The 27,654-nt window shown below is 54.8% G+C and overlaps 3 protein-coding genes across 3 annotated transcripts; 1 reads left to right on the top strand and 2 right to left on the bottom strand.

The window, feature by feature from the left end:
• Nucleotides 1–4,617: 4,617 nt before the first annotated feature.
• DAND5 (DAN domain BMP antagonist family member 5) lies at nucleotides 4,618–8,613 on the bottom strand. Its single transcript, XM_043585800.1, has 2 exons — nucleotides 8,287–8,613; nucleotides 4,618–5,571 (listed from the first exon to the last, which is right to left on the bottom strand). The coding sequence occupies exons 1-2, from the start codon at nucleotides 8,611–8,613 to the stop codon at nucleotides 5,326–5,328; spliced, it is 573 nt and encodes a 190-aa protein (XP_043441735.1). The 3' UTR covers nucleotides 4,618–5,325.
• Nucleotides 8,614–18,567: 9,954 nt separating this feature from the next.
• GADD45GIP1 (GADD45G interacting protein 1) lies at nucleotides 18,568–20,815 on the top strand. Its single transcript, XM_043586716.1, has 2 exons — nucleotides 18,568–18,962; nucleotides 20,450–20,815. The coding sequence occupies exons 1-2, from the start codon at nucleotides 18,613–18,615 to the stop codon at nucleotides 20,766–20,768; spliced, it is 669 nt and encodes a 222-aa protein (XP_043442651.1). The 5' UTR covers nucleotides 18,568–18,612; the 3' UTR covers nucleotides 20,769–20,815.
• A 510-nt stretch (nucleotides 20,816–21,325) lies between these two features.
• RAD23A (RAD23 homolog A, nucleotide excision repair protein) lies at nucleotides 21,326–27,571 on the bottom strand. Its single transcript, XM_043586715.1, has 9 exons — nucleotides 27,366–27,571; nucleotides 25,819–25,980; nucleotides 25,464–25,645; nucleotides 25,266–25,321; nucleotides 25,005–25,132; nucleotides 24,652–24,730; nucleotides 24,404–24,534; nucleotides 22,184–22,348; nucleotides 21,326–22,103 (listed from the first exon to the last, which is right to left on the bottom strand). The coding sequence occupies exons 1-9, from the start codon at nucleotides 27,435–27,437 to the stop codon at nucleotides 21,990–21,992; spliced, it is 1,089 nt and encodes a 362-aa protein (XP_043442650.1). The 5' UTR covers nucleotides 27,438–27,571; the 3' UTR covers nucleotides 21,326–21,989.
• Nucleotides 27,572–27,654: the final 83 nt, after the last annotated feature.

The following is a 27,654-nucleotide window of genomic DNA, read 5'->3' as shown; positions in this document are numbered from 1 at the left end:
AATCACTTCATCCCCAGGGTGTGGCGCACAGCTGTCCCTCAATCAGCGCTTGAAGCAAACCAGTCCCTCTGACAACACGACAACATACCCCCCCTGTCACGGTGTCACAGAGCAGACGGCCAGCAGGTAGGGGCCCCTGCAGAGCTGCTCAAAGACCCTCCGGAGACATACACTCAAGGCCTCGCTATTGCAGGTGACGGGCACACATCTCACGTCGCCGCACAACACCCAGAGTCCCCGGACAGAGCTACAAAGAAACGGTGGGTGACAGCCGCCACCACTGTTACAAGAACATCCTGTCATCCAACAGTCTCTCTCCCCGGTGCCTGTCACAACATTGAGACAGCCCCTTAGCTGTCCCACCCGGCAGCCAAGCGTTCTGACATGGCCCCCACGATAGTCCCCAGGATACCCCCCCAGCTTCCCAAGTCCTCGTGGAGACGGGCACGGGCCCACCCTGGCACCCCCCCCCACCACTCCGCTGCAGCCAGTGTGTGGAAAGCCAGGGGGCTAATGGACTCTCAGCTGTAGGCAGTGGGTGTCAGCCCCCCCCCGTTCATGAATATTCATCATCTGGGGCAGTCCTGAACCCGTGGGGAGTCGGAGGTCCCAAGCAGCTGGGCACCCCCTTCTGTGCCAGGAGGCCCCCAGGTGACGGGGGGGCTCAGCCAAGCCCCGGCAGTCCTCAGAGCTCAGCCCCGGTTCCACACACACACACACACACAAATCTGTGACCCAGACCCCCAGACACACAAGCAACAATCCCACAAACTCAAAACCACACCCAACAACACAGCCATCCAACACACACACACACACACACACACACGCACGTCATGCAAACACAGGGGTATGCAGTCACACAGCCACAAACACACAGAGACACCATCACCCCTACACTGCATAGACACTATCACACACAGGTGTTTATCACATATAAAACACACACACACACACCCATACACACACACATGCAATCACCTCCAAACCGCAAGCTCCTTCCCACAAAAACACGCACGTAAGCGTGCAAACATGGACCCACACGTTCATACATGTATAGTCCCACTGACTTTCAAATGCAAACTCGCAGACACACAACCATCCCCAAACGGCAACTTCATGGGCCATCTCGCTCTTTCTCTCTGTCTCACTTTCTCTCCCTCTCGCTCTCTCTCTCTCTCTCTCTCACACACACACACACACACACACACGCACGCACCTATTGCAATCTCACTCTGCGCACCACTGCCGTTTTAAAGAAGGGGAAACTGAGGCACTGAGTTTCTGAAGGCCCCGTGGAGGACGGCCCCTCCTGACTCCCGTCAGAGGCTGCGGCCGGGCGCCCCCTGCTGGTCTGGTCCCTTCAAGAGCGCGCGGGGCGGAGGCGCGCGGGACGGGCACGCGCCTGACGTAACCATGGCATCCTCTTGGCACGCGCGGCCCGCGCGCGGGGAGGGCGGGGCGGGCGCGTTGCCATGGCGCCGACGGGCCGCGTGAATGGGGCATTGTTCGTCGCGGCGCCCGGGCCGGGCTGTCCAGGACCCACCCGGACCCACCCGGTCCGGCAGAGACCGGAGACTGGGCGGGGAAAGACAGAGATGGAGAGAGATGGAAAGACAGGGAGAGACAAGAGGTAGGGAGAGACAGACAGAGCCCAGGGCCGTAGAGGGGAAAAGAAAGACACTTAGAAGAGACGAGGGAGAGACAGAGGCGGAGAGACAGAGAGATGATCTGGAGAGACCTGCGAGATGGAAAGACGTGCGCAACCGAGGAAGGACGGACAGAGGAAGAGGGCCACGGAGAGGCAGAGGAGGGGATCGAGATGGAAGACGAAGGCTGGGTGGGAAACAGAGGCCCACTGTGCCCGGCGCCTTGCCTGGCAACGGGAGGAGGCAGAGGACCGAGACCCCCCAGGCAAAGTCGGAGATGCCGAATGGGGGAGCCAGCCAGACGGAGGGTCAGAGAGACCCAGGAAGGAAATAAAGGGGAACGCTCCGAGGGTCTCTGGTCCCACCCACCTCAGTCCCTTCTCCACTCCCTTTATTTATTTTTTTTTTCCATTCCCTTCTAGAGGACTCGCCTTCCCCTGCCTGACGCTCTCAGAAGGCAAACCTGTGTCCTGCACATCTTTACAACCCGCTACAAGACGCCATCAACACAAGAGATCCAGCCCTTGGGGACGCCGCCCCGGACACCTTCACAGACACAGTGACACCTACGAACATGCCCACAGTCACCCAGAGACACTCACAGTCACGGTTACGGTCAGACACACCCATGACAGGGACTCCGGCCTGCCATCAGTGCGACAGTTACACATATAGTTCTATAGATGCACCATCGTGCAAGGACCCTACCAGACATGTGGTCCTAAGCCACACATCACCCCACAGGCTCACACTCCAGGAAACGCTGTCATATGTGCCTACCCTAGAGACAGAGTGCTCCTTCACACCTACACATGTCTCCCTACATTCATTGACACCTTCATAGACACACATGTGCCTTCCCCCTGGTCTGACTCACTGACTGGCTCCCTGTCCCCTGGTCCAGATTGGGGGTCTGTGGGGCTGCTGGGTCCAGTTCTCCATGTTTGACATACAGACTTCTGTCATCAGTGGAGGTTGGGAAGGAAAGGGACGGAAGCAAAGCCCCACCCCACTCTGCCTCAAAGGGCTGGGTCAAGCCAGGCCAGGGTGTTCCCCTACTCCGGGCTAGCTGGGTCAACTTGGCCCAAACCTGGACCAAGGGTGGCCCCTGGTGGCCATGTGTGGTCTCTGCACCCATCACGTGGGGAGACGGTGGGCGGCCCGATGGCCCAGGCTGAATAGAAGGGCAGAGAGGACAGGCCCAGGCTCAGCCCAGATCCAGAAGCGGGAACCCAGACCGAGAATTCAGAGCTTGAAATCCAGATCACGGTTTTCAGAACCCGATCTCAGAATCCAAAATCCAAAGCTGGATTCCCAGCTACTAGATCCAAGAACTCAGTTCCCAGAATTTAAAATCCAGGTCCGAATGCCCAGAATCTAGAATCCAAAAATCCTATCTTCCAGAATCTAAAGCCAAGGACCCAGAGCCCAGAATCCTCCTGAGAGCCGACTCCTGCCTTCCCCAAGCCCCCCACACTAGACCCTGGGCCACAGAGGTTGTCGAGGGCAAGGACACTCTGAAGGGACAGGAGAGGGGCCCTGCGGTGACTCCACAGAGCCCCTCCCAGCTGCTGTCCCCGTGTGTTGACACACACACACTTCAACAGGATCTTACAGACCCCGCGCCCCAAAACACACAGCCCGTGACCATCACAGGTACAACACCACACACAGCGTGACACAACCTAAAGAAAAGAACCGCCATAGGCTCCTCTCCCCAGCGCGTGGACGCATGGGGGCCCCCGCACCCATACAGCCTCAGCGCCACCCCCAGCCCCCACCCATCCCACCAGGCTCAGACGCACAGCCACCATACCCAGAGATACACAAAAACCCAGGACCCCCAGGGTGTTGTGCTCCGCGTCCAGACACGCTCACAGAATTGTGGAGGCTGTCCACACACGCGCACGCACACACACGCTCCCCCAAGCATGGAGAAGCCCCGTGCCTTGGCAGCAATGCAGCCCCTGGGAACGGGACCCCCGGGACAGGCCTTGTCGTGCACCCCCGTGCCCACCCCAGCCCTCCCCTGCCCGGCCGGCTGGCGGGCTTTAATACAGATGCCAAACTCATAATTGTAACTGAGGGTGACAGGGTCACCTTGAGCCCCAGATGCTCGCGCGGTGACAGATGGCGCTGGCAAACCTGATTAGCGGCCCCCGTGCCAGCGCCTGTGGCACCTGCATCCCTCGCCCCTCCCCCGCTCCCCCAGCACTCATTACTGGGCCTGGGGGGGCGGGGGGCGGGGGCCGGCTGGCACTGCCCAGGAGGGGGCAGGGACTCCGGGGGCCCCCTGGCACCAAGGCTCCCAGCTGGCTCCCCGGCTGGCAGGAGGTGGGCACAGCTGAAGGGGGGGGGGAATCAGGCGCCTCGTGCCTGCCAGAGCGAGGGGTGCCCGCGGTGCCAGGGCTGAGCTGCCCGCTCGGACTCTGCCTGGGGTTTGGCACAGAAGCCTGGAGGGAGGGGGGGAGAGTGCGCCCCCTGTGGGCCCCTGGTGACCCTGCCCCCCACCCAGGGGCCCTTGAAGCAGGGCCTTGGGAGCTGGCCGCCTGGCCTGTTCCCACCCCTCTGTGCAGGCCTGTAGGGTCAGAGGTCGCAGGCTCCCACGCCCTGCTGGCCCATCTGTTTCCTCGGGTCCCCTCACCTGGGGCCTTCCTTCCTGAGGCAGGAAGAGGGCTGAGAGGGGCCTGGCCGCCCCCCCCCCACCCCGCCCCACGCTCCGGGGGGCATTTGGAGTCAGCCCTGACAGCGCCACATGTCCCCACGTCTGTGCCAGACGAGCCCATCTGCCAGGGCCCCGGTTCCAGCCGCCCGAGCCAGGCTGCCCTCATGCGCTGCAGACCCTGTGCCCAGCTAAGGAGGGAGCACCCCTGACGCCCACACCCCAACACAGGGCCACCCGTTCCCAGGGAGCCCCAGTTGGAGGAACACACACACACACACACACGCGCACGCACACACGCGCAACTGGGTTTGGCCAACCTTTATGGTTCCTGTTCAATACCACACTGTGCGTGGGGCTGTGTGGAAACTTAAGGGAGCGGGGCAGGAGGGGCGCTGGGATCACACGGGTCCTGCCTCTGACTTGGGGAGGCCCAAGTCTCCCCCAGCAGCTATGTCTGCCTCCCTGTCTTGGTTTCTTGGGGGGGGGGGGGCGTCCCTAGGACGGGGTCATCCCTGTGTCTCCTGGTCCGTGTGGGACCATCTGTCCTCCCTGTAGCTGGGAGCGTGTCTTTCATTCTAGGAGAGGAGATCCAGCCTAGGGGTCAACGTTGGGTGCCACACTGTCCAGGATTCGAATGCCAGACCTGCCGCTTACTGCCTGAGCGAGTGGCTTTGCCTCTTAGAACCTCAGTTTCCTTCTCTGTAAAATAGGGTGATACTAACCCCCATCTCATTGGGCTGCTTCGGGGATGACGTAAGTCAGCGTGTGTCAAACGCTCAGCGCAGGGCCTGGTAAACTGAGTGCTATGATTATGAGCGGCCCAGCCCCACAGCTGGGGACGTGCCTGGTGTCCCTGGGAGCAGGGCAGGGACGCTGGAGACCCGTCAGGCTGTCCCTGTGTCCCTAGTCTCTTGACCCAGCATACATGATCCAGGTTGGCATCTTTCTGGGCGCGTCTGCCCCCGTCTCCCCAAGACGTGTACATTTGCGTGTCCCTCCATCGTGCTCAGATCACGCCTTCGGGCTGCACTGACACGCTTCAACCAACACAGTAGACGTCTTCATCCGTCGACGGGAGCCGGGGCCGCTCGCCCGACACCACAGGACCACGGGTGCCCAGCGCTTTCGAGCGGGCACACAGCTGTTGCAAAGGACGAGCGGGGTGGGGTCCAAGCCGGGGACGTAGAGGGACGAGCAGTGGCCAAAGCACAGGTGGTTTCGGAGGTGAACGGCCGTGCAGCCGGGCTGGGAGATCACCTGGGACAGGGAGATCGGTGAAGTGTGGGGCCAGAATGGCGAGAATAATCTCCCATCCACTCCCACCCCACCTCGAGAGGCCAGGGTCAAATCCCGACGGCCATCGGCTGGCTGTGTGACTTGGGGCAAGCTACCCAGCCTCTCTGGTCCTGTTTCTTTACCTGTGAAATTATGGAAGTTCAACCAGGAAAAAGAGAAATCAACCTACGCTTTTCGTTGTTGTTTTGTTGTTGTTGATGTTGTTAATGTGTGTTTATTTTTGAGAGACCGAGCGTGAGCGGGGGAGAGGCAGAAAGAGAGGGAGACACAGAATCCGAAGCAGGCTCCGGGCTCTGAGCTGTCAGCACAGGAGCCGGATGTGGGGCTCGAACCCTCGAGCCTCGTTTGGTGCCCCAATCTACCCTTTCAACAGAAAGGATTAATACGGGGAAGGGCCGCTCCTCCTGAGCAGGAGACGATGATGAAGGAGGCACCTCTCGCGATAAGGGATTGCAGAAAAGGCTAGCATTACAGGAACCTGGTGGGGATTAGACAGAAAGCCCTAGCCTCTTGCCTAGCACACAGTAAGCGTTCAGTAAAAGTCCCCCCTATGGGGGCCCCTGGGTGGCTCAGTCAGTTAAGCATCTGCCTTCAGCTCAGGGCATGATCTCGAGGTTTGTGAGTTCGAGCCCCGCGTCGGGTGAGCTCGAGCCCTGGTTCAGGTGAGCCCCGCTTCTCTCTCTCCCTCTCTCTGTCTCTCTCTCTCTCTCTCTGCCCCTCGCTCACTTGCACTCTCTCTCCCTCTCTCAAAAAAAAAAAAATTCCTCCTCTGGTCCCCTCCAAGCAAGTGGCTCTATCAACTCGCCCCAACTTCTCTGCTTCAACCCTGTGTTCCTGCCGCCCTGCGAGCCCCGTCCTCCTCAGTCATTCTGCCCCAGCCACCCCGGCCTCTTCCCTGTTCCAACACAGCACCATGCCCACCTCTGGTCCACTGGTCCATTGCCCTTGCTGTGCCCTCCACCTGAGTTCATCCCAACGCGAAATGTCACCCTCCTGGTGGTCTCTTTCCTGGGGCTCGGAGTAATTTATAGTTGTGTCTCTTCTTTTAATGTTCCTCTCCTAGAATACAAGCTGCCTGGGGACGGGGACTTTCTCTGCCTTGTTTATGGCTGTAACCCCAGCAGGTGCATCATAGCAAAAGCTAACACTTACTGACTGAGCCCTAACGCCATGCCGGGACCCATGCTACTCACCTTAGGTGAACTCTCTCCTCCCACAATGCTACAAGCTGGGGCCATCATTGTCCTCATTTACTGATGAGGGAACCCGAGGCTCAGAGTAGTCCCTCACCTAAGTCCACACAGCTGCCAAAGGGGCTGCTGGCCCTGGGAACACCTCTGTGCCACCCCGGGGCAGTTGCCGCTCTGGGAGAGGGTACGCAGCTGGATCCCAGGCCAGGGGTCCCCTCTGCTGGGCACAGCGTGCGTGGCCGTGCGGGGCAACTGGGGCACAATTCAGGGCCAGGTAGCTGGCCCAAGGCCATGCAATCGCCACCGTATCACCTTCGGCGAAAGTTTGCTGAATGAATAATGAGCCAAGGGGGCTTGGGAACTGACACCCTGCGGGGCATCGTTCCAAACACCTTGCGTGCATTCACATCTGTCATTAAGTCTGTTTTGCCAAGATAGGAAACGAGGCTCAGAGAAGGGAAGCCACTTCCCCTGGGTCACACAGAAGTCATCGGTTAACTTGAAGCCAGGTACACGGAGCACCAAAGCCCGGGTTATAAACACACGGCATGAATTCCCACAGCTCTTAAAGAGCACTGGCTGAATGCCCATAACCATATCTGTCTCGTTCTGATGCCCAACAGCCCTTAGGAGGCAGGCACTATTATTCATTTAATCACTCATTCACTCAACAAACACTGAGTGCCCACTGCGTGCCTGGCTCTGTTCACAGGCCTGGCGATGGGGATACAGAAGTGAACAAGGCATAATAATCCATGCTCTGCTGGAGAAGACATCCTAGTGAGGGAGACGTCATAAATGCAACCACAAAATCAGCTTTACGTGTTAGGCGATGAGGTGTACTACAGTGAGAAATAAAGCAGGAAAGAAGGAACAGGTGAAAGGTGTTGCATCTTTAAATTGTGTCTGAGAAAAAAACCTGAAGGAGGGAAGAGAAGGAGCCACAGAATATCTGGGGGTGGGGGAGTGGAATGGCAGAGGCAAAGGGAGCAGCCAGTGCAAAGGCCCTGAGGTAGATGTAGCATTGGTGTGTCCGGAAAAAAGCAAGGGGGCTGGTGTGGCAGGAGTGAAGCAGGTGAGGAGAAGAGCAGGAGGAGGCGAGGTCGGGGAGGTGACAGGCAGGGAGTGCCGGGCCTTGTGGGCCCCGGGAGGGACATGGCTTTGCTCTGACTGGAGTGGGAGCCGTGGAGGGCTCTAAGCGGAAGAATGAGGACGTCTGACTCAGGTATTCACAGGTGCCCTCTGGCCACCAAATGGAAAAATAGGCCTGGGGGAGAAGGCAGCCATAGAAGGGCGGGAGACCAGGATGGAAGTAACTGCATGGTTGGGTAGGAAAGGCTTAGGCCTCATCTTCTAAGGGAGGAAACGGGACAAGAGACGTTTCGGTGGAGGGTGCGAGGCCGGACCCCAGATCTGTGCAGGACCACCGTCTTGTGCTCTCCGCCCGTGCTGAAACTCGGCCCTCCTCTCCCCCTGCCACCCTCACCTGGGTGAACGGCACAGCCTTGCACCTCTCCCGGGTCACTTCGTGCGGGTCCAGGGGCAGAGACATGGTGGGGGCCGCTTCCTGCCCCTGCTGCAGACTACCTCTCCCCAGCCGGCCAGTTTTCTGCAGGCCCAAGAAGGCCTTCCAGCTGCTGAGGGCAGAGGATTGTACCTGGGAGGCTGGGACCCCTCGGCCCAGAGCCCGGGTCTCATTGGTGGCAGCCCAGAGCCGAGATGGGGGCCCCTGGGGTCCGGGCCTCCCAAAGCCTGTGGGCAAGTGGGCCCCACTGAGCAGGCTCAGGAGAGCAATCAGCTGGCGGAGGAACATCTGTCCGTCTGTCAATCTGGGACTGGGCTCAGGGTCCTGGGCAGTCGACCCTGCTGTCTGGTGGGTGGAACCGAGGCCCTTCGGACCTGCTTTAAATGGCCTTCCCCCAACCTCTGCAAACCCACAGTGGGAAGGAAAATAAACTGAGGCCTGCTGGGTTCCCACCCCTCCCCCCACCAGCCTGGCAGGGAGCCGGGGGGCTGGGTCTGTGGGTGTGTGGGCCTTGGGGACTGGGAAAGGCAAGTCTGGAAACAGGGACTCAGGGGCACCATGCCTGGAGGCTCTGAGGGGGCTCCTTTCTAGGTCTGGGGCACATCTATCCCTCCGTTTAGCAAAATCAGACAATTCCAGCCACGCCTCTCGGGTTTCAACCTGAGCATTGCAACTTTTTTTTTTTTTAATGTTTTTATTTGTTTGAGAGAGAGAGAGAGAGAGAGAGCGAGCATGGGTGGGGTAGGGGCAGAGAGAGACACACACACACACACGCATGCAGAATCTGAAGCAGGCTCCAGGCTCCGAGCTGCCAGCACAGAGCCCGATGCGGGGCTCAGACTCATGAACCGTTGAAATCATGACCTGAGCCCAAGTCAGACGCTTCACGGACTGAGCCACCCAGGCGCCCCAGCATTGCAACTTTCTGGCTGTGCAACCTCTGTGAAGTCCCTTCACCCCTCTGGGGGCTCAACGTCCTCTTTGGTTCCGGGGATGTATATAATATGTTATTAACTCTCCCTACCTGGTGGGGCTATTCTGAGGACTCAAAGGAGATAATTTGCGCAAGCAGCTTACAATAGAGGCTGATACACAGTAGAACCATGAGTAAACTATGATTAACTTCATTATAGCTGTTTTTCCTTTAGCACCTATTAAAGGCCAGGCGTGATTCCCAGCCCTGGGGACTCGGGGTGGGGGTGGGGGGGGCAAGACAGAAATGGGTTCTCGCTGTGGATGTGACACTGCAGTGCAGAAAACAGGCAGTACAAGATAAGACGATGTCAGGGTCTGAAGTGTTAGGTTATTTAAATAGCATGTGCCTATTTAAGTCAGGGCGGGGACTTCTGCCCCCCAGGGTGGTCAGAGAAGGCCTCCCCGAGGAGGTGACATTTTTGCAGAGCCCCGAGGTGGTGCTGGAGGCGATGAGAACAGCCCGGTGGGGGGTGGAGGCTGGAGGGCTGGAAGCACATGAAGAGGGTGGGAGCCGTGTCCCAGGCTTTGGAGCCCCGGGGACGCCTGGGTGGGGGGCCGGGCCGGGCCCTGGCACCCCCGTAGCCCCCATTTCGCACCCAGGCGAGGAGCTGCCGGCGCAGGGGCCGTGAGAAGCCGCACGGCCGGTCCTTCCCGCGCCCCGCGGGGCTGCGAAGTGCGACGGGGCGCGCTCGCCCTCTGGCGGCCGCTCTCGGGACTGCGCGGCAGCCGCGCCCAGGGCATCTGCCGCCTGGACGCCCCACCTGGAGGTGCGAGGGTGCTTCGCCCACACCCCGCTGCATCCGAGCTCCTGGGCGACCCCAGCCCGCCCCCTCGAAGTCCTCTAGACCCAGCTGATGCCCAGTGCTAACGCCCCAAACTTTGGAGCCCGTTGAGCCCCTCGCTTTCTCTGATTGCACCCGCCCCCCCCCATCTGCTATGACGGCAAATCCCGTCTGCTCCAGAATCTACCTAGAATCCGTCCACTTCTCACTCCTCTCTCGCCCCCCGCCCAGACACGGCCCCTGTTATTTCCCCGCTTGAACCAGTACGGCCCCTCCACCCTGGGTTGGTGCTCGAGCTCCCAGCACCTCTCCGCAAAGTCTGTTCCCCCCACAGCAGCCAGGAGGCGCCGGTGAGCACTTGGGTCCGGGCACTTTTCTTTGCTCAGAACCTTCCAGGGCTCGCACCTCGCTCGGGTGACACCCAAAGTCCTCACTGCAGCCCACGGGTGTCGCCCGTCTGCTCCTATCACCACCACCCCTTCCTCCTCTTTCCCACCCTCTCCCCCTTTCTCACTCCCTCCAGCCCCTCCAACTGCCCCCCCCCCCCCCCCCGGCCTCCTTCGCTCTTCTCCAGACTCAGCAGGCATAATCCCATAATACTACACAGTGGTAGAGGGCTAAGGAACCTCTTTTTTTTTACACGGAAGGATATCCAAGAAAATTAAGTTTACAGGTTCTTTTAAATGTTTATTTTGAGAGACAGCGTGCACAAGCTGGAGAGGTGCAGAGAGAGACACAGAGAATCCCAGGCAGGCTCCCCACTGTCAGCACGGAGCCCCACACAGGGCTCAAACTCAGGAACTGTGAGATCACGACCTGAGCCGAAATCATGAGTGGGTTGCTTAATGGAGTGAACCACCCAGGCGCCCCCAAGAAAGTTGAATTTAAAAAAATATCCGGATGTCTATTACATGCTGACCTTTTGGAGGAGGAGAGTAAGAATTTACAAGCTGGGGGTGGGGGTGGCTTAGTTGGCTAAGCGACAAACTCTTGATTTCAGCTCAGGTCATGATCTCATGGTTCCTGAGATCAAGTTCTGCCTGGAGCTCTGTGCTGACAGCACAGAGCCTGCTTGGGGTTCTCTCTCTCTCTCTCTCTCTCTCTCTCTCTCTCTCTCCCCACCCCTCTCATGCGCTCACACACTCTCTCAAAATAAATAAATGAACTTAAAAAAAATTTTTTTGAAAAGAATTTACAAGCTATGGTTTACTGTACTTGCATTAAAAATTTTTTTAATGCATGTTAATTTTTGAAAGAGCATGAGCAGGGGAGGGGCAGAGAGAGAGAGAGAGAGAGAGAGAATCTGAAGCAGGTTCCAGGCTCTGAGCTGCCAACACAGAGCCCGACATAGGACTCGAACTCACGAGCTGTGAGATCATGACCTGAGCCGAAGTCAGATGCCCAACCGACTGAGCCACCCAGGGGCCCTAATGACCTCATTTGAATTACTTTCTTAGAGATCTTACTTCTAAATATGGTCACATTCTGAGGCACTGGCAGGTGGCACTTTGACATGTGAATCTCGGGGGGACATGACTCAGTCCAACAAGGACTGATACATGTTACAATATGGATGTGCCTCAAAAACCTGCAAATGAAGAATCCAGACACAAATTGTCACAAACGGCTCCATTTATATGAAATGTCCAGAATTAGGCAAATCCAGAGAGACAGAAAGGAGTTTACTGGTTGCCAGGAACTGATGGGAGGGGGGACTGGGGAGTGACTGTTCATGGGTATGGAGTTTCCTTCTGGGGCGATGGGAATGCTCTAGAACTAGATAGCGGTCCTGGTTGCTCGATATTGTGAATGTACTAAATGCCACTGGAGAGTTCACTGCACATGATTGATTGTATGCTGTGTAAATTTTAATTTAAATGTAAATTAAAATTTCAACTTAAGACCTGCCCTCAGGGGGCGCCTGGGTGGCTCAGTCGGTTGAGCGTCCGACTTTGGCTCAGGGCATGATCACGTGGTTCGTGCGTTCCAGCCCCGCGTCGGGCTCTGTGCTGACAGCTCGGAGCCTGGAGCCTGTTTCGGATCCTGTGTCTCCCTCTCTCTGCTCCTCCTCCACTCATGCTCTGTCTGTCTGTCTGTCTGTCTCTCAAAAATAAGTAAAGCTTAATTTTTTTTTTTTTTTATTTAAGACCTACCCTCAGAAGCCTTACCCCTTCTTTCCCCCTTGCTCCTTCCCCCCCCATCCCACCCTCCCTCCCTCCGGCCTGTGCCATTTGGCCGCTGCTGTGTGCAAAGCCCTGGCCAGCAGTGGGGGTGGGGAAGCTAGTTTGTCGTCAAAGTGCCTGCTCTTAACTTCTAAGCTGATGTTTCCCAGAGTGGATCCGAAACCTCCTGACCTGGTAGGAAACTGCTGTTCAGAAATCCTGCACCATTGTGGGGACTTCCTTCCTCTTTCACCGTTGTAGTTATTTGTGCGTCTCACCCACAAGACTGTGAGCTTGTCTTTGACTTTGAGGTCAAAGACCAGTTATACTTCATTACCTGTCTCTTCAAAGGTTCAGGAAGTAGAGAAGGTGACCACTGAGTTAAACCTGCATGACAAGAAAGAGCCCACCATATAAAGATCTTGGGAGACAGTTCTAGGCATAGAAACAACAGAGGTGATGCAAAGGCCCTGAGGCCAGTGCGGGTCTGGGACCATGTGGCCCCTTCTGCCACCTAATGGGTCTTCCTGCTTCTCCATGTTGCTCCACTCATTGTCTTTTCTTCTCAGCAGCCAGAGGAGAACTATAAATCATATCCATCTCTTCTTGGCTCAAAGACTTCCCATGGCTCCCCATTGCCCTTGGAATAAACCATATTCCTCACCATGGCCTATAATGCCCGCAGGGCTGGCCCTTGCCTATCACTCTTCACTGCACCTCCTTCCCCAACCCCCTTCGTTCACTGGACCTCAACCGCAGTAGCCATATGTCCCTCGGCAAATCCCGGGGAAAGACTTGGATTTCTTGGGCACTTCAGGGAAACCTCCTCGTGGGCACAGGGGAACACAGATAGGGAGGCTCACTGCAGGATTATTTCTGCAGTCAAGAAAAATTGGAAACAAACGTCCATCAAAAGAGCCTGCTGTAATAATTATAGTTTATTCCTACCATGAACGATACGGAGCACAGATTTTTTTTTAACTTTTTTTTTTTTTTTTTAACCACTACGCTCAGTAAGAAATATACTTCAAGCCGCCTGGGTGGCTCAGTCAGTTAAGCGCCTGACTGTCGACTTTGGCTCAGGTCATGATCTCACAGTTTGTGAGCTTGAGCCCCCTGTCGGGCTATTCACTGACAGCACAAAGCCTGCTTGGGATTCTCTCTCTCTCTCTGCCTCTCCCTGACTCACGCACACTCTCTCAAAATAAGTAAACAGTAAAAAAAAAAAAATTGGGGCGCCTGGGTGGGTCAGTCGGTTAAGCGTCAGACTTCGGCTCAGGTCATGATCTCACAGTCCGTGAGTTCAAGCCCCGCGTCGGGCTCTGTGCTGACAGCTTGGAGCCTGAAGCCTGCTTCAGATTCTGTCTCCCTCTCTCTGACCCTCCCCCATTCATGCTCTTTCTCTGCCTTAAAAATAAAAATAAACATTAAAAAAATTTTTTTTAAATAAGACACATGCTTTATACTGTGAACCAGAAGCAGATTATATTTTCCAAAGAGACCTCAACGATATGCCCCATCCTCTGTGCTTTACATACAATCTTTTGTATGTGACCTTGAAAATCGTTTGATTGCATGACAAAGTCTTTGATCCCTCCCCTTGAACCGAGGGGTTTCAAACCCAGACTTTGTGACTGGCTCCACCAATAGAATCAAACAGAAATGATGTCATGTGACTTCTTTTTTTTAAATTTTTTTAACATTTATTTTTGAGAGAGAGAGAGAGAGACAGAGACAGAGCATGAGTGGGGGAGGGACAGAGAGAGAGACGGAGACACAGAACCTGAAGCAGGCTCCGGGCTCCGATCCGTCAGCCCAGAGCCTGACGCGGGGCTCGAACTCACGAACCGAGAGACCATGACCTGCTCCAAAGTTGGATGCCTAACTGACTGAGCCACCCAGGCGCCCCATGTCATGTGATTTCTGAAACTCAGTCATAAAAATGCCACGCACTTCGGCCTTGTTCACTTGGGACCCAGCTACCATGTTGTGAAGCGGCCCAAATTGGCTCACACGGAGAAACCGCTATGCAGACGATACTCCGCCCAACAGCCCAGCTGAGACTTCAGCTGGCGTCAATAATGAGACACGAATGAAGGAAGATGCCTGCCGAAGATTCTGGAGGCTAGGCATCAGGTCATTCAGCTTCAAATTCTCCCCAGCGAGGGCCGCAGAAAGCATGGAACAGAGACAAGCCCTCCCCACTGGGCTCCGCCCAAATTCCTGATCTATAACACTCTTTGAGCATAATCAAAACGGCGGTTTGGGGCCGGGTTTGTTAGCAGCGATCACGACTGGAACATTAGTCTATCCATATACGTATATGTGGCAGAAAGTTTTCTTTTACCAGAGGATACTTACCCTTACTACATGTGATACAATCTGGTATTTTTATTCTACTCTTTTTTTTTTTTTCTATTAAAAATAACCACTCGAGGGGCGCCTGGGTGGCTCAGTCGGTTAAGCGCCCGACTTCAGCTCAGGTCACGATCTCTCGGTCTGTGAGTTCAAGCCCCGCGTCGGGCTCTGGGCTGATGGCTCAGAGCCTGGAGCCTGCTTCCGATTCTGTGTCTCCCTCTCTCTCTGTCCCTCCCCCATTCATGCTCGGTCTCTCTCTGTCTCAAAAATAAATAAACGTTAAAAAAATTTTTTTCAAAAATAACCATTTTACATTCATGTTCATGGGAACGTTATTCACAGCAGTCATAAGGTGGAAGCAGCCCAAGGGTACGTCGATGGACGAATGAACAGACCAAACGCGGTAAACACATACTCCGGGATATTATTCGGTCTTAAAAAGGAAGGAAATTCTAACACATGCTACAATGGGGACGTTGTTGAGGACATTAGGCTCCGTAAAATAAACCAGCCACAAAAGGACAAATATAACATGATTCTACTTCTATGAAATCCCTGGAGTTGTCAGATTCATAAGAGACAGAAATAGAATGGTGGGTGCCGAGGCTGGGGGAGGGAGGAATGAGGAGTTAGTATTTAACGGGGACAGTTTCTGTTTTGCAAGGTGACCAATTCCAGGGATGGATGGCGATAAGGGTTGCCCAACCATGTGAATATGCTTGGAGACACTGAATAGTACACTTTGTTACTTTTTAAAAGTAATCTCTGCACCCAACACGGAGCTCGAACTCACAACCCGGAGATGAAGAGTTGCATGCCCCACCAACTGAGCTAGCCAAGCCCCCCTAAATAGGACACTTTTTGATGGGGCGCCTGGGTGGCTCAGTCAGTTAAGCATTTGCCTTTGGCTCAGGTCATGATCTCACGGTTCGTGGGCTCGAACCCTGAGTTGAACTCTGTGCTGACAGCTCAGAGCCTGGAGCCTCCTTCAGATTCTGCGTCTCTGTCTCTCTCTGCCCCTCCCCCACTCGCGCTCTGTCTCTCTCTCTCTCTCAAAAAAACCCGAATAAACATTTTTTAAACATTAAAAAATAAAGTGATGATGATGAGGTGCGTGGGTGGCTCAGTCGGTTGGGTCCCTGACTTTGGCTCAGGTCATGATCTCATGGTTCGTGAGATCAAGCCCCACCTCGGGCTCTTGGCCGACCCCACGGAGCTGTCAGCAATCCCGGTTGCTTGGGATCCTCTCTCTCCCGCTCTCTCTGCCCCTCCCTTGCGCACGGTCTCTAAATAAATAAATAAAAATTTAAATAAGTAAGTAAGTAAATAAAAGATCTGAAGCGATCCAGTCAAATGTTAATATCTGTTGAGTCTGGGTGATGACGCATGTGACTGTACTCATCTGTCCCCGTGAAATAATTCGTTAACACCATAAGTGACAATGCATGAAGCGAGGCTCTAGGATACATTAGAAACTGACACAAGTTGGGGAAGCAGCTCAGGGGAGCGGAGGATGGGCGACAGGTGGGCGTAAGACTGCTCACTGCAATCGTTTTTGTTGCTTGTATTTTTGTTTTTTTCACTTGCAAAATATAATAAATCTACAGGAAAGTATGCAAGCCACACATACACAGCTTAAAAAATACTTATAACTCAGGCGTCACTGTAGCCAAGAAAGAACCCTGAATCCAGTCTATCTGGAGAAAAGCAAACAGAACAGGACTGCCCAGCCCAATGACCTGTCACGAAGCGGCCCCCTCCCCTTCCCACCCTGCCACGTGACCCACCAGATGCCTACTCCTCCCCGCCAGAGGTATCCCACCTGGACTTCCAGAATGATCGCTGCTGCCTTGCTTTCATCGGTCACCCCTCAAGGTGCGCATCCCTAATGACACCACTGGTTCTCCGCATTCCACAAAAAGGATGACTTGTGAAACTTCGCACAACGAAAAACAGCCCCTTGTGAAAAGGAATCACGTGGGTCCTGCTTGTTACAAATGATGTCCCTGGGAACCACTCGCGTTGCTGTGGGCGGCTGTAATCTCTGCGCTTGCATTCCTGTGTAGTATTCTGTTGGTTGAAACATCAAAACCTAGGTCTCCGTTCTGCTGTGAATGGACTCAGGCACCCGCTGTTTCCGGTTTGGGATTGATATATACACGGCGCTGTTGCGAGCTAGGGTTCTTCTCCAGGCTTCCTAGTTCACTGCGCAAACTGCGATTCATGTGTGTGATAAAATACACGTAACGTAAAATATACCATTTTAATCATTTTCAAGCGTCGTGTCCAGTGCTATTAAGCACATTGACATTGTTGTGCAACCACTGCCACTCTCCGGCTCCAGAATTTTTTCCTCTTCTCAAACAGAAACTCCGTCCCCCTTAAACACTAACTAACGCCCATTCTTTGTCCTGCCAACCACCTTTCTGCTTTCCGTCTCTACGGATGTGGTTCCCCCAAAGGACCTCATATAAGTGGAATCACACAATATATGTTCTTTTGTGACTGGCTTATTTCACTCAGTATAATGTCTTCCAGATTTACCCATGTTCTTCATCCCATTTCCTTCCTTTTGAAGACTGAAATCCTGTTTTTAAAAAGTAGTGTTGGGGCACCTAGGTGGTTCAGTCGGTGGAGCATCCGACTTCGGCTCAGGTCATGCTGTTGCACTTAACGAGTTCAAGCCCTGCGTCAGGCTCTGTGCTGACAGCTCGGAGCCTGGAGCCTGCTTTGGATTCTGTGTCTCCTGCTTTTTCTGCCCCTCCCCTGCTTGCGCTCTGTCTCTCTCTCTCTCAAAACTCAAAAACATTAAAAAAAAAACTTTGTGTAAGTAGTATTTAATTTCTGCACCTTGATCAACCAATTTAAACATTTTTTAAATATGAAAAATTAAGGGGCGCCTGGGTGGCGCAGTCGGTTAAGCGTCCGACTTCAGCCAGGTCACGATCTCGCGGTCCTGAGTTCGAGCCCCGCGTCAGGCTCTGGGCTGATGGCTCGGAGCCTGGAGCCTGTTTCCGATTCTGTGTCTCCCTCTCTCTCTGCCCCTCCCCTGTTCATGCTCTGTCTCTCTCTGTCCCAAAAATAAATAAACGTTGAAAAAAAAATTAAAAAAAAAATAAATAAATGTTTAAAAAAATATATGAAAAATTAAAAGGCATAAAGTAACAAAATATTTACAATAAAATTTAAGATCGAATTTCTACATAAATGTCTTAACCATAGAACTTTAAATAAGTGTTTTAAATAGAAATTTAAACATTTTAAACAATTGTCTAGGTAAGGTTTTACATAATTCTTTAAAATAAAAATCTTGAGGGCACCTGGGTGGCTCAGTCAGTTAAGCATCGGACTTCGGCTCAGGTCACAACCTCACAGTTACCGCGTTTGAGCCCTGCACTGGGCTCTGTGCTGACAGCTCAGGGCCTGGAGCCTGCTTTGGATTCTGTGTTTCCCCCTCTCTCTGCCCCTCCCCTGTTCACCTTCCCCGCTCACACACACTCTCTCTCTCTCAAAAATAAATAATCATTAAAAAATAAATAAATAAAAATCCTGAAATAGTCAAAATCAAATTTAAAGCATAAAATGAAGCATAACAAATATTTAATGTTATGAACAATATTTTAAGTATTTAAGATGAAATTTAAACATTTTAACGCATACCTTAGATTCTAAATATTTAAAATATAAAGTAATATGTAGTTTAAACTTCACATGGAAGTCATATTTAAGTTTTTAAACATTTCATATTTACACTGTAAAATGAAAAATCAAATGCTACTTTAAGAATATAAAATGAAAATATAATGCGATTTTAATAAATAACTGGTAAAAAAAAAAAATTCTAAACTATACTTGAAGACGGATAAAAAAACTTTTACCCCCTCCTCTCCCCAGCCGGGAGCTGGGGCCACGGGGACTCCCCCTCGCCCCGCCCAGCCCGTCTCCGGACCTCGCGCGCAGGCAGTGTTGTGGCCAGCCCGGCCGGCCCGCGAGGACCCCGCGCAGCCAAGATGGCGGCGTCCGTGCGGCGGGCGCGCAGCCTGCTAGGGCCGGCGACGACCCTGGCCCGGGGCTCCCGGGACTACCGGGCGCCGCCGCCCCCACGCCGCTCGCCAGGGCCCTGGTGGCCGGACCCGGACGACCCACTGACCCCACGCTGGCAGCTAGGGCCGCGCTACGCGGCCAAGCAGTTCGCGCGGCACGGCGCCGCCTCCGGGGTGGCCGCCGGTTCGCTGTGGCCCTCGCGGGAGCAGCTCCGCGAGCTGGAGGCCGAGGAGCGCGAATGGTGCCCGAGCCTGGCGGCCATGCAGGAGTCGCTGCGGGTGCAGCGGCTGGCGGAGGAGCAGAAGCGTCAGGCCAGGTGTGTGCGGTGGAGTGGGCGCGGGGCTGCGGGCTGTGTCCTCTGCGGCCGGGCGGATGAACTGTTGTGCACGGTGCTTAACTCTATCCAGCGTCCATCGCAGGGGGGTTTGCGTGCTGTATGTAGATTTACCTGTATGCTCACCTAGCTACAAAACAGATTTTTGAGTAACAATTCGTTTAGCCACTCATCAAATCTTTACTGAGGGCCTCCTGTGTAAGGCCTTGTCCCAGGTGCCGGGCACAGAGCAGAGAACAAAACAAGATCATTTCAGGTGGGGGCAGAGAACCATGAGGAAGAGAGATAAAATTGAGTTAAAAGTGTGCCCTGGAGAGCGACTTTGGCTTGCAAGACCTCGAACCTCGGGCTCTGAGGACTTGATACTTAGAGACTCGAGTGGCCAGACATAGCCGTGGGGAGATCGTCGGGAGAGTGTTACTGGTACTGGGAACAGCTGGTGCAAAGGCCCTGAGGTAGGAATATGCTTTAAGAACTGCCAGGAGGTCAGTGTGACTGGGGAAGAGTGGGAGGTAATGGGGCCTGCAGTCAAGGGCAGAGGTCAGACTTGGAGACAACTCTGAAGAAGACTTGAAGAATGCAAGACCAGGGGCATCAGGACGGTACCACTTCCCAGAGGCAGTGGGCAGGCAAGTTGGAGGAGCAGGCCAGGCATGTTCCTGGTTTTCACTGTTCTTGTCCTCACAATAGCTCTAAGAGGAAAAGGGGATCACCTTCATTTTAGAGATGAGAAACCGAGGCTTGGAAATTTGGAATCACTTGTTCAGTCACCCACGCATTGAACAGTGGATCTAGAATGTGAATCCCAGGCTCTACCCCATCCCAGCGGGATAACCCTGCCATCAGGCTTCAGATCTTTCACCTTCACGTCTCTAATCTTTAAAATGGGGCTGTGCCGCTTAACCAGCTGAGCCACCAGGCGCCCATGTCATTATTTTTCATCTCTGATAATATTCTTGATACTGAAATCTACTTAATCTGGTATTAATATAGCCACCTTGGGTTTCTTAAAAAACAAACAAATAAAATAAAATGGGGCCGTGCCTCACAACTACTCCTAGGATCGGAGGGAAAGGTCCAGGCCATTTCTTGCCTTTACAACTGGGCCTGGCATACAGCAGGTGCTCAAGTGATGTCTGTAGGAGGAAAGCGCTGTGGGAATGGCCATACGGTGTGTGGCTCTGGGACGGCTCAGTAGACAGCTCAGTGAAATGCTCAGTTGACTCTGGGTCTCCTCCTGGGGGTTCTGGGGATCTGGCTCTCTTGTGCTCAAGTTAGTTCGTCTCTCCTGCCCGTTACTTCAGTTGTCAAGGATTTTTCCTGACAGTTTTCACGACCTCCGAGTCTTCCCAGTTTTTCATCTCCGCGGGGAAGTCAATGTGGGCAGACTAGGGGGTGGGCTGTGGGTAGACGGGTGCTCCTTTTCTGGCTGGGCGTCGCTGTTCTCACCGCCCCGCCCTCCGCTGCAGGGAGCAGCTCATTGCCGAGTGCATGGCCAAGATGCCACAGATGATTGAGAGCTGGCGGCGGCAGCAGCAGGAGCGCAGGGAGAAGGAGCGGGCGGACAAGGAGCGGCGGGCCCAACTGCAGGCTGAGGCCCAGGAGCGCCTGGGCTACCACGTGGACCCGAGGAGCGCCCGCTTCCAGGAGCTGCTGCAGGACCTGGAGAAGCAGCAGCGCAAACGCCTCAAGGAGGAGAAACAAAGACAGAAGAAGGAGGCACGAGCTGCTGCGCTGGCCGCTGCCACAGCCGAAGACCCAGCAACCTCCGTGGCACCCGGTTCCTGACTGGTCTTCTCCCAATAAAACCTGCCGCCTGATGGCCCCACCCCTGATTTTGTCCTCCTCTCTCATCAGGCCCCCTCCTGGGCCCCCTGGTTCCTTCCCAACACCTGGGGCCAGGGAATCCCCCACCTTTCCTGGCTCTGCTCACTCGGGGACTCTGGGCCCTGCTAGCTCAGGCTTCAGGGGGAGAAAGAGAGACGCAGTGGGGAAATAATGGAGGAGCAGATGGCAGAGGAGAAGAAGGCTTCTGTTTACCAACATTAATCTCCAGTAATTAGCCAATTACTAAGGGGGGAAGTGTAGCCAAAACAGACTGTGGTGCTGATGGTGGGGGGGGGGGGGGCAGGGAGAAGCAGCCCTTCCAAGGCTAAATTGGGGCTGGGGCCCACTGCCTGGGAACGAGCTGGCCTCAAAGGAGGGTGTGGAGACGGGGAGCCCCAGTCTGCAGAGGCTGACAGACCACTGCCCCTTCTTGGCACCGCTGTGTCAACTGTGCCCAACCGGCCCCCAGACCCAGATGAGCCAGAGTAGGAAGCCCCAGTAGGCACACACCACAGGACTAGCGTTTAAAACTTTATTTGCTTCAAAACCTTTATCAGAGACACGTTCTGTCCTGGGGTGGGGGTGGCCTCGACCTCCGAAGCAGCTCTGATGTTACCCCCTCCCCAGGCAGGACAAGCCAGGCCTCCTCCTCCTCCCCAGCAAAGGGATGCAGGCCAGAGGCCAAGGCCAGACTAGGGAAGGGATCCTTAGGCCTCCCGAGGTGCTCACCCGAGATGGAAAGGTTGGGCCACTCCTATGGAGGATCAAAGTTTGGGGCTCCAGCTTCCCCTCACCCTGGAAGAAGGCGGGTGGGGGGGAGGTCTCAGGGGCTCTTTGGGGGAGGGGGAAGCAGGCAGCCGCCTCTCCATCTGGCCGCAGAGAGCTGGGACAGAGGCCAAGAGGGGCCCATCTGTCGCCTCCAGTCCTGCCAGTTTCTTGGAGCAGGCAGGGCTGGGGCGGGGGATCAGGGACAGCTGTCTGGCCTGGGTCTTCTCAGGCCAAGATGGGAATAGGAGCCACTTTGGGAGGGTGGGAAGTTGGTTTTTGTTTTTTTTTTTAAGATTTTTGATTTTTTTTCCACTTCTTAAATAAACATGAATATATATATATTTTTTTCTTTTATAAAACTTTTTGGAGCTGGGGGGGTGGGGAGGTGGGGGGGGGTGGCCTGGCCTCCCTGCATCACTCGTCCTCAAAGTTCTGACTCAGGAGGAAGTTGGCTGCCAAGTTCTCGTTCTTTTCACAAGCGAAGTAGGCCTGGATCACCAGGCTCTCTGGGAAGCCCAGGGCCTTCAACTGTGGGAAGATGGGCAGGTATGAGCAGGGGGTGAGGGCCTGGCCCACCAGGGAAGTCACCCCTCGGCCAGGCCTCTTACCCTCTCTATAGCTTCCTTCTCCTGTGGCGTCACCTGGATGTAGTTCATCTGCGGAGCCTCCTCACCTATGGCGCCCACCTCACCCTCCACGTCCGAGATGTCTGCCAGCTCCCCGGGGGGCTCGTTCAGCATCTGGATGAACTGCTCCTGGTGCCGACTGATTTGCTGTGTGAGACGGAGAAAACGAGACTGTGACTCCTAGCCCTTGATGCCTTCCTCCCCAGGTCCTTAGCCCTTTTTCATTCATTCAGCATATATTTAAAGGGTGCCTGTTCTGGCCAAATAGCAACATAATGGTGGATATAGGCCCCATCCTGGTGGAGCTGATGTTCCAGGGTAGGAAGATAGACCACGAACAAGCAGACGAGTGGATAACGACTTATAATGTAAACAGTGGCCCCAGCATTCAGTAGGGTAAACGTTGGGCTAGAAAAAAAAACAGTCTGCCAGGAAAGGGAGGTCTGTGATCTGTAGGATGGGAAGGGAAATTTCCTCCAGATAGAACAATTAAGTGCAAAGGCCTGGAGGTAGAAATGTACTTGGCAAATCCCAGAAACAGAAGTCCCATGTGGCATGAACAGAGTAAAAGAACAAAAAGGGGACAAAACAAAAGATGAGATCGGAGAGGAAGGTGCAGGGACCAGACCTGTGTTCTTCTGCTTTCTAGTATGAGGAAACACCACAGTGATGGTTAAATAGCGAAAGATGTGCTCCATATACTTTTTAAAAACATTAACTCACCCAGGTGTTCTACAACTCTATTTACGTGTGACAACTTTGTTTGTTTGTTTGTTTATTTATTTCTGGGAGACAGACACAGAACGTGAGCGGGGGAGGGGCAGAAAGAGAGGCAGACAATCTGAAGCAGGCTCCAGGCTGTGAGCTGTCAGCACAGAGCGTGAGGTGGGGCTCGAACCCACAAACCATGAGATCATGACCTGAGCTGAAGGCGGACGCTTAACCAACTGAGACACCCAGGCGCCCCTATGTGTGACAGTTTTTAATTTCAAGGTAAAGAGTGCTTTTTTAGGAATCTGGCTCCTGGTGCAGCATGGACCATGGGGCGGTGCAGAAGCCAAGGCCTGGGTGGTAGCTGCCAGAAACCAGGTGGGAGATGAGGTGGCAGCCACAGAGGTTGGGAGAAGGGCTGGGCTGAGTGAGATGTTCTGGCAAGACAGGTGATGGATGACCCCAGCAAGCCCCCAGGGCCTGAGGCTCAAGCAACCCCAGGCTGGTCCTTGCAGGGAAGGGGAGGCATGAGAAGAGGGTCTGCTCTGAAGTCTTAGACCTTTAGAAAGCACTTTCAGGGGTGCCTGGATTGCTCTCAGTCAGTTAAGCATCTGACTTCCGCTCAGGTCATGATCTCGTGGTTTGTGAGTTCGAGCACTGTGCTGGGCTCTGTGCTGACAGCTCGGAGCCTGGAGCCTGCTTCCGATTCTGTGTCTTCCTCTCTCTCTCCCCCCCCCCACCCCTACCCCTGCCCCAAAATAAACACTAAAGAAAATTTTAGAAGGAACGTAACATTTGGAGGTCCAGATTGGTCACGTCGATTTGAGGGGCATCACTGCCCAAGACGATATGCAGGAAGGACTAAATAAAGACAACAGAGGTGTGCAGCCTGTGCCCTACAACATCTGGGGAAAGTAAAAAGGAGGAGCCAGGACAAGAGACCGAGTGAGAAGTGGAGAAGCAGCAGACGACAGGTCTTAAACCAAGACAGGGAGGCCTTCACAGAGGATCCAGAAAACCCTGTCACACCCAGGGGCCACTGCCCATGTGCACAGGAACCTTCGAGGGCTGGATGGAGCCTCGTTGAGCACAGTGGTCCCAGAGCCAACTGGGACACAGTGGTTCTGGGCAGTGCCACGCAACCCAGTGGGCGCTTATGATGCACCAACTGTATGGAAGCCAGACACAAAGGACCCAGAGGCTGGAGGCAGACACACACCACACCAGCTGCCAGACTACTCCAAACTTCTGGCATCTGCCTCCATTACAGAGGAGGACAACAGCACTTACACCTCACAGGATGTTTGGGAAAATTACATGAAACCAAGCAGGGCATCATACTGCCTGGAGCATCAGGGGGCATCAGACCTGCTTTCCAAACAGAGACTCCCACGTACCAGGCCAGGCCAGGCTAGCTTTCTGGGGCCGTGACACCCGCACGGGGAGTGGAAGTGGTGCCTGCCCTGGCTCCCTCCACCCCCAGGGCCGCACCTGCAAAAGCTGAGGATTCTCCTGGCCCAGCTGCTGGAGCAGGGCGGGCAGTAGTGCCGGGTTCTGCTGAATCACCTGACGCATGTTCTGGAACTGGGGCTGGTCCCGCAGGAACTCCAGGGGGTTCTCTCCTGCCGGCAGGAGGAAGGTGTGTAGTCAGACGCCATGCTGGACTCCCAGAAGCTCGGGAGCGGGGGAGTCAGATGCCTTGACACACACCCCACATGCACATCTCCCAACCCGCTCACCTCCTTCCGTGGCTGGCTGCTCCGACACCTGGCTCTCCTGGACAGAACCATGTTCTGGCTCGGGGCTCCCAGGAATTCCCTGTCAGGGGTCCTATTTAGTTCTAATGCGCAGATTGCCCGCTGCCTCCCTCCTGCACGCATGGCCCTGGCAGAGGTCAGGTGAGGCCTCGGCCCTGCCCTCCCCAGGCCCACCCCACCCGCTCATGCCCAAGCTCCTGCAGGATGCCTTTCCTGGCTGGAACCACAACCCAAAAGCTTCTGAGGGCAGGTTTTGCCTCTCTCACCACCCGTTAAGGTATTTAAGCCCGAGTACTCCCTTGAGGCCTCCCCAGGAGGCAGCAGCCCCACCTCACCGTGAGTAGATACTCCACGGCTCGGTGGGGGTTGTTGTAGCTGGCTCTTAGGGCGGCCACGACCCGCTCCCGCTCATAGCCCATGGACATGATCTCTGTCAGCATCGTCTCATACTCAGAGCCAGTCACTGTGGAAGGAGCAGCAAGGCCTGGGTCACCAAGGAAAGGAAAGGGCAGCTCCCAGGCCCTCCCACACCCACACAAGGCCCAGCTGCCGGCTGGGGCACCCAACTGCTGCTGGCCTGGGGACCACCCACCCACCTAGCGTGGATGCCGCGTCTTCCTCTCGCCCGCTGCTACCTGAAGAGGGAACAGAGCTGCAAATTCAAGAGAGAGAAATCGGACCCTGGCTTCCGGTGCTTGCCCTCCCCCAGATAGATATGTGGGAACATGTATGAGGGCGTTGGAATGTACTGGGAGGACAGGGCCCAAGTTGGGGCTGCTGCTCCCTTGCCTTACCCTGACACAGACTCCGGGGATGTCGTGGGGACTGATTCCTCTGACGGGCTCTTGTCCTCTCTGGCAGTAGGTGAGGGCTGGGACATGCCTGAGGCAGGGGCCGGAGGGAAGGATGTGGAGGACTCCGGGGCAGCAGTGGGTGAGGCCTCTGGGGGAACTGAAGTGCCTGGGCTAGTTTTGGCCTGTGACACCCAGAAAAAGGAGCAGGCATCAATATCCCTATCTAGCCCCAACATCCCATCCTGTCTCTGCCCCGCCCTATTCATAGCTAATCTCTCTGGGGCACACAGGCTCTTTACCAACTCCCCAGCTAATTCACCCACCCCCCCACCCCCAACCAGCACACTTCACCCACCTTGGTCACCATGACGACTACAAAGTTCTTCTCGTCGATGCGATAGTCCCTGATGGGGACGTCATCACTCAGGATTTTGCCAGCATAGATGAGCTTCTGTCCGGCCACGGGGAAAGCATCACGACCCTTCTCAGCTTCTATCTTCTCCTTTAGAACCTTCACCTGGAAGGAAGGGCACACTCATTGCAAACCTCAAGATTCTTTCTTTTCTTCTGGGGGCAGGGGGAAGCGGAGGGAAAGACACCACAAGCTTCGATGGCACAGAGGCTAAGCTTCATAGTCAAGAACACCAAATTCGAATCTGTTTGCTCATCCCACCACGCAATGGAGCAGTTCCTCAACACTTATGACATGCCGGGCGCTGTTCTAGGTACTGAGCACACGGCAAGGAACAAAACTCATCCGAAGTCCCTGCTTCCGTGGAGATAACGCTAATGTGAGAAGAGGGAAACAAAACAAACGTAACTTCAAAAGATGTAAAGTATGCTAACCATAGAAGGAAAAAGAAATAAGATTCTTCACGGCACGCTGACGACAGCGCTCAGTTTTTCCAAAAACGCCTTACATACATACTATGTATGCACATCACTTATAAGACCTCATCGCTGCATAAAACAGGTATCGTTAGCCTTATTCTATATTTGAGGAAACACAGACACAGAGGAAAAATTAAGTGGCTTGCCCAAAGTCAAACCGTTGGGCTAGTCAAAAACTGAGTGCTTCTTCCTTTTCTACAAAAAGTGTACTTCGATGTCTCCTTCATGAGCTAGTTGTGCAAAAAGTACCAAACAGAGTTTAGACACTCAATATATTTCTTAGGTCCTAAGTCTCTTTTCAACTAAAAATGCAGCATAATGTTTACACCACGGGCTCTCACCCGAGGCAAAACCAAATTTCAATCTCCATTCCGCTATTACCGGCTTTTCTAATGGTGACAAAGTTCTCTAATTCCTAAATTTCCACATCTGTAAAACGTGGTGGATAAGTCAAGAGTGCTCAAACGACAAGCCTGTTTTGCAGATTTAGTTAGATTAACACTAAAACGCTCAGCGGCTGGTAAAGAACAAACCACCAACCAACAAACACAGATCACTGAAAGTCAAATGGTTTATCGTTTTCATCGTCACTGCCGTCACTACTTGGAATCTCCTGGTCACTACTCCCAAACTCGGCCACCAACGTCCCCAGGAGACGCCTGCAAAGCTACGAACTCGGAGCTCCCGTCCGGAAGAGCGTGGCCTGTCCCGGAATCGGAGCCAGCGGCTCCAGCGACCCGCGAGGGCACTGACATTGGAGACGGGGCCTGATGGGTGCCCCGGGGGGTGGGGCCTCGTCCAGAGACCGGCCCACAAACGCCATCAGCACGAGTCGCTGGGGGCTGGGCCGAGAACCAGAGGGAGGCTCGGGAGCCAGGCGAATAGGGAGGGGTGGGCAGGGCCCTGCCCGCGCCGTCCACCCCGCCCCTTCAGTCGGGAGCCCGTCCTCCCCGCCCCCACCCACCCCCGGCACCCGTCGTTCCCGCCCCCGGGCTCCGGTCCAGCTCCCACCGTCTCGTCAGGCTCCATGCGGATTTTGAAGGTCTGCTGCTGCAGCGTTTTGAGTGTGATGGTGACGGCCATGGCAGGGCCCGAGCGACGCGGCGGCCCCGGGATCCTCACACAACATGCAACTCACGCCGCCGCCATCTTAGCGCCCAGCCGCGCCGCGAGCCGACCGCTTCCGGGGCAGGCGGTGCGCGCGCCGACCACCAGGGCACGTGACCTGCGCGCGCCCCCTTAGCCTTGGTAGGCATGCGCAAGAGAGAGCCCTTTGGCCAGGCATGCGCAGACTACAGTC

The sequence above is a fragment of the Prionailurus bengalensis genome, chromosome A2 (genome assembly GCF_016509475.1).
Source record: "Prionailurus bengalensis isolate Pbe53 chromosome A2, Fcat_Pben_1.1_paternal_pri, whole genome shotgun sequence".
Lineage (NCBI taxonomy): Eukaryota > Metazoa > Chordata > Mammalia > Carnivora > Felidae > Prionailurus > Prionailurus bengalensis.
Note: the sequence above shows the minus strand (reverse complement) of the source record. Positions and strands in the feature narration are given on the sequence as shown.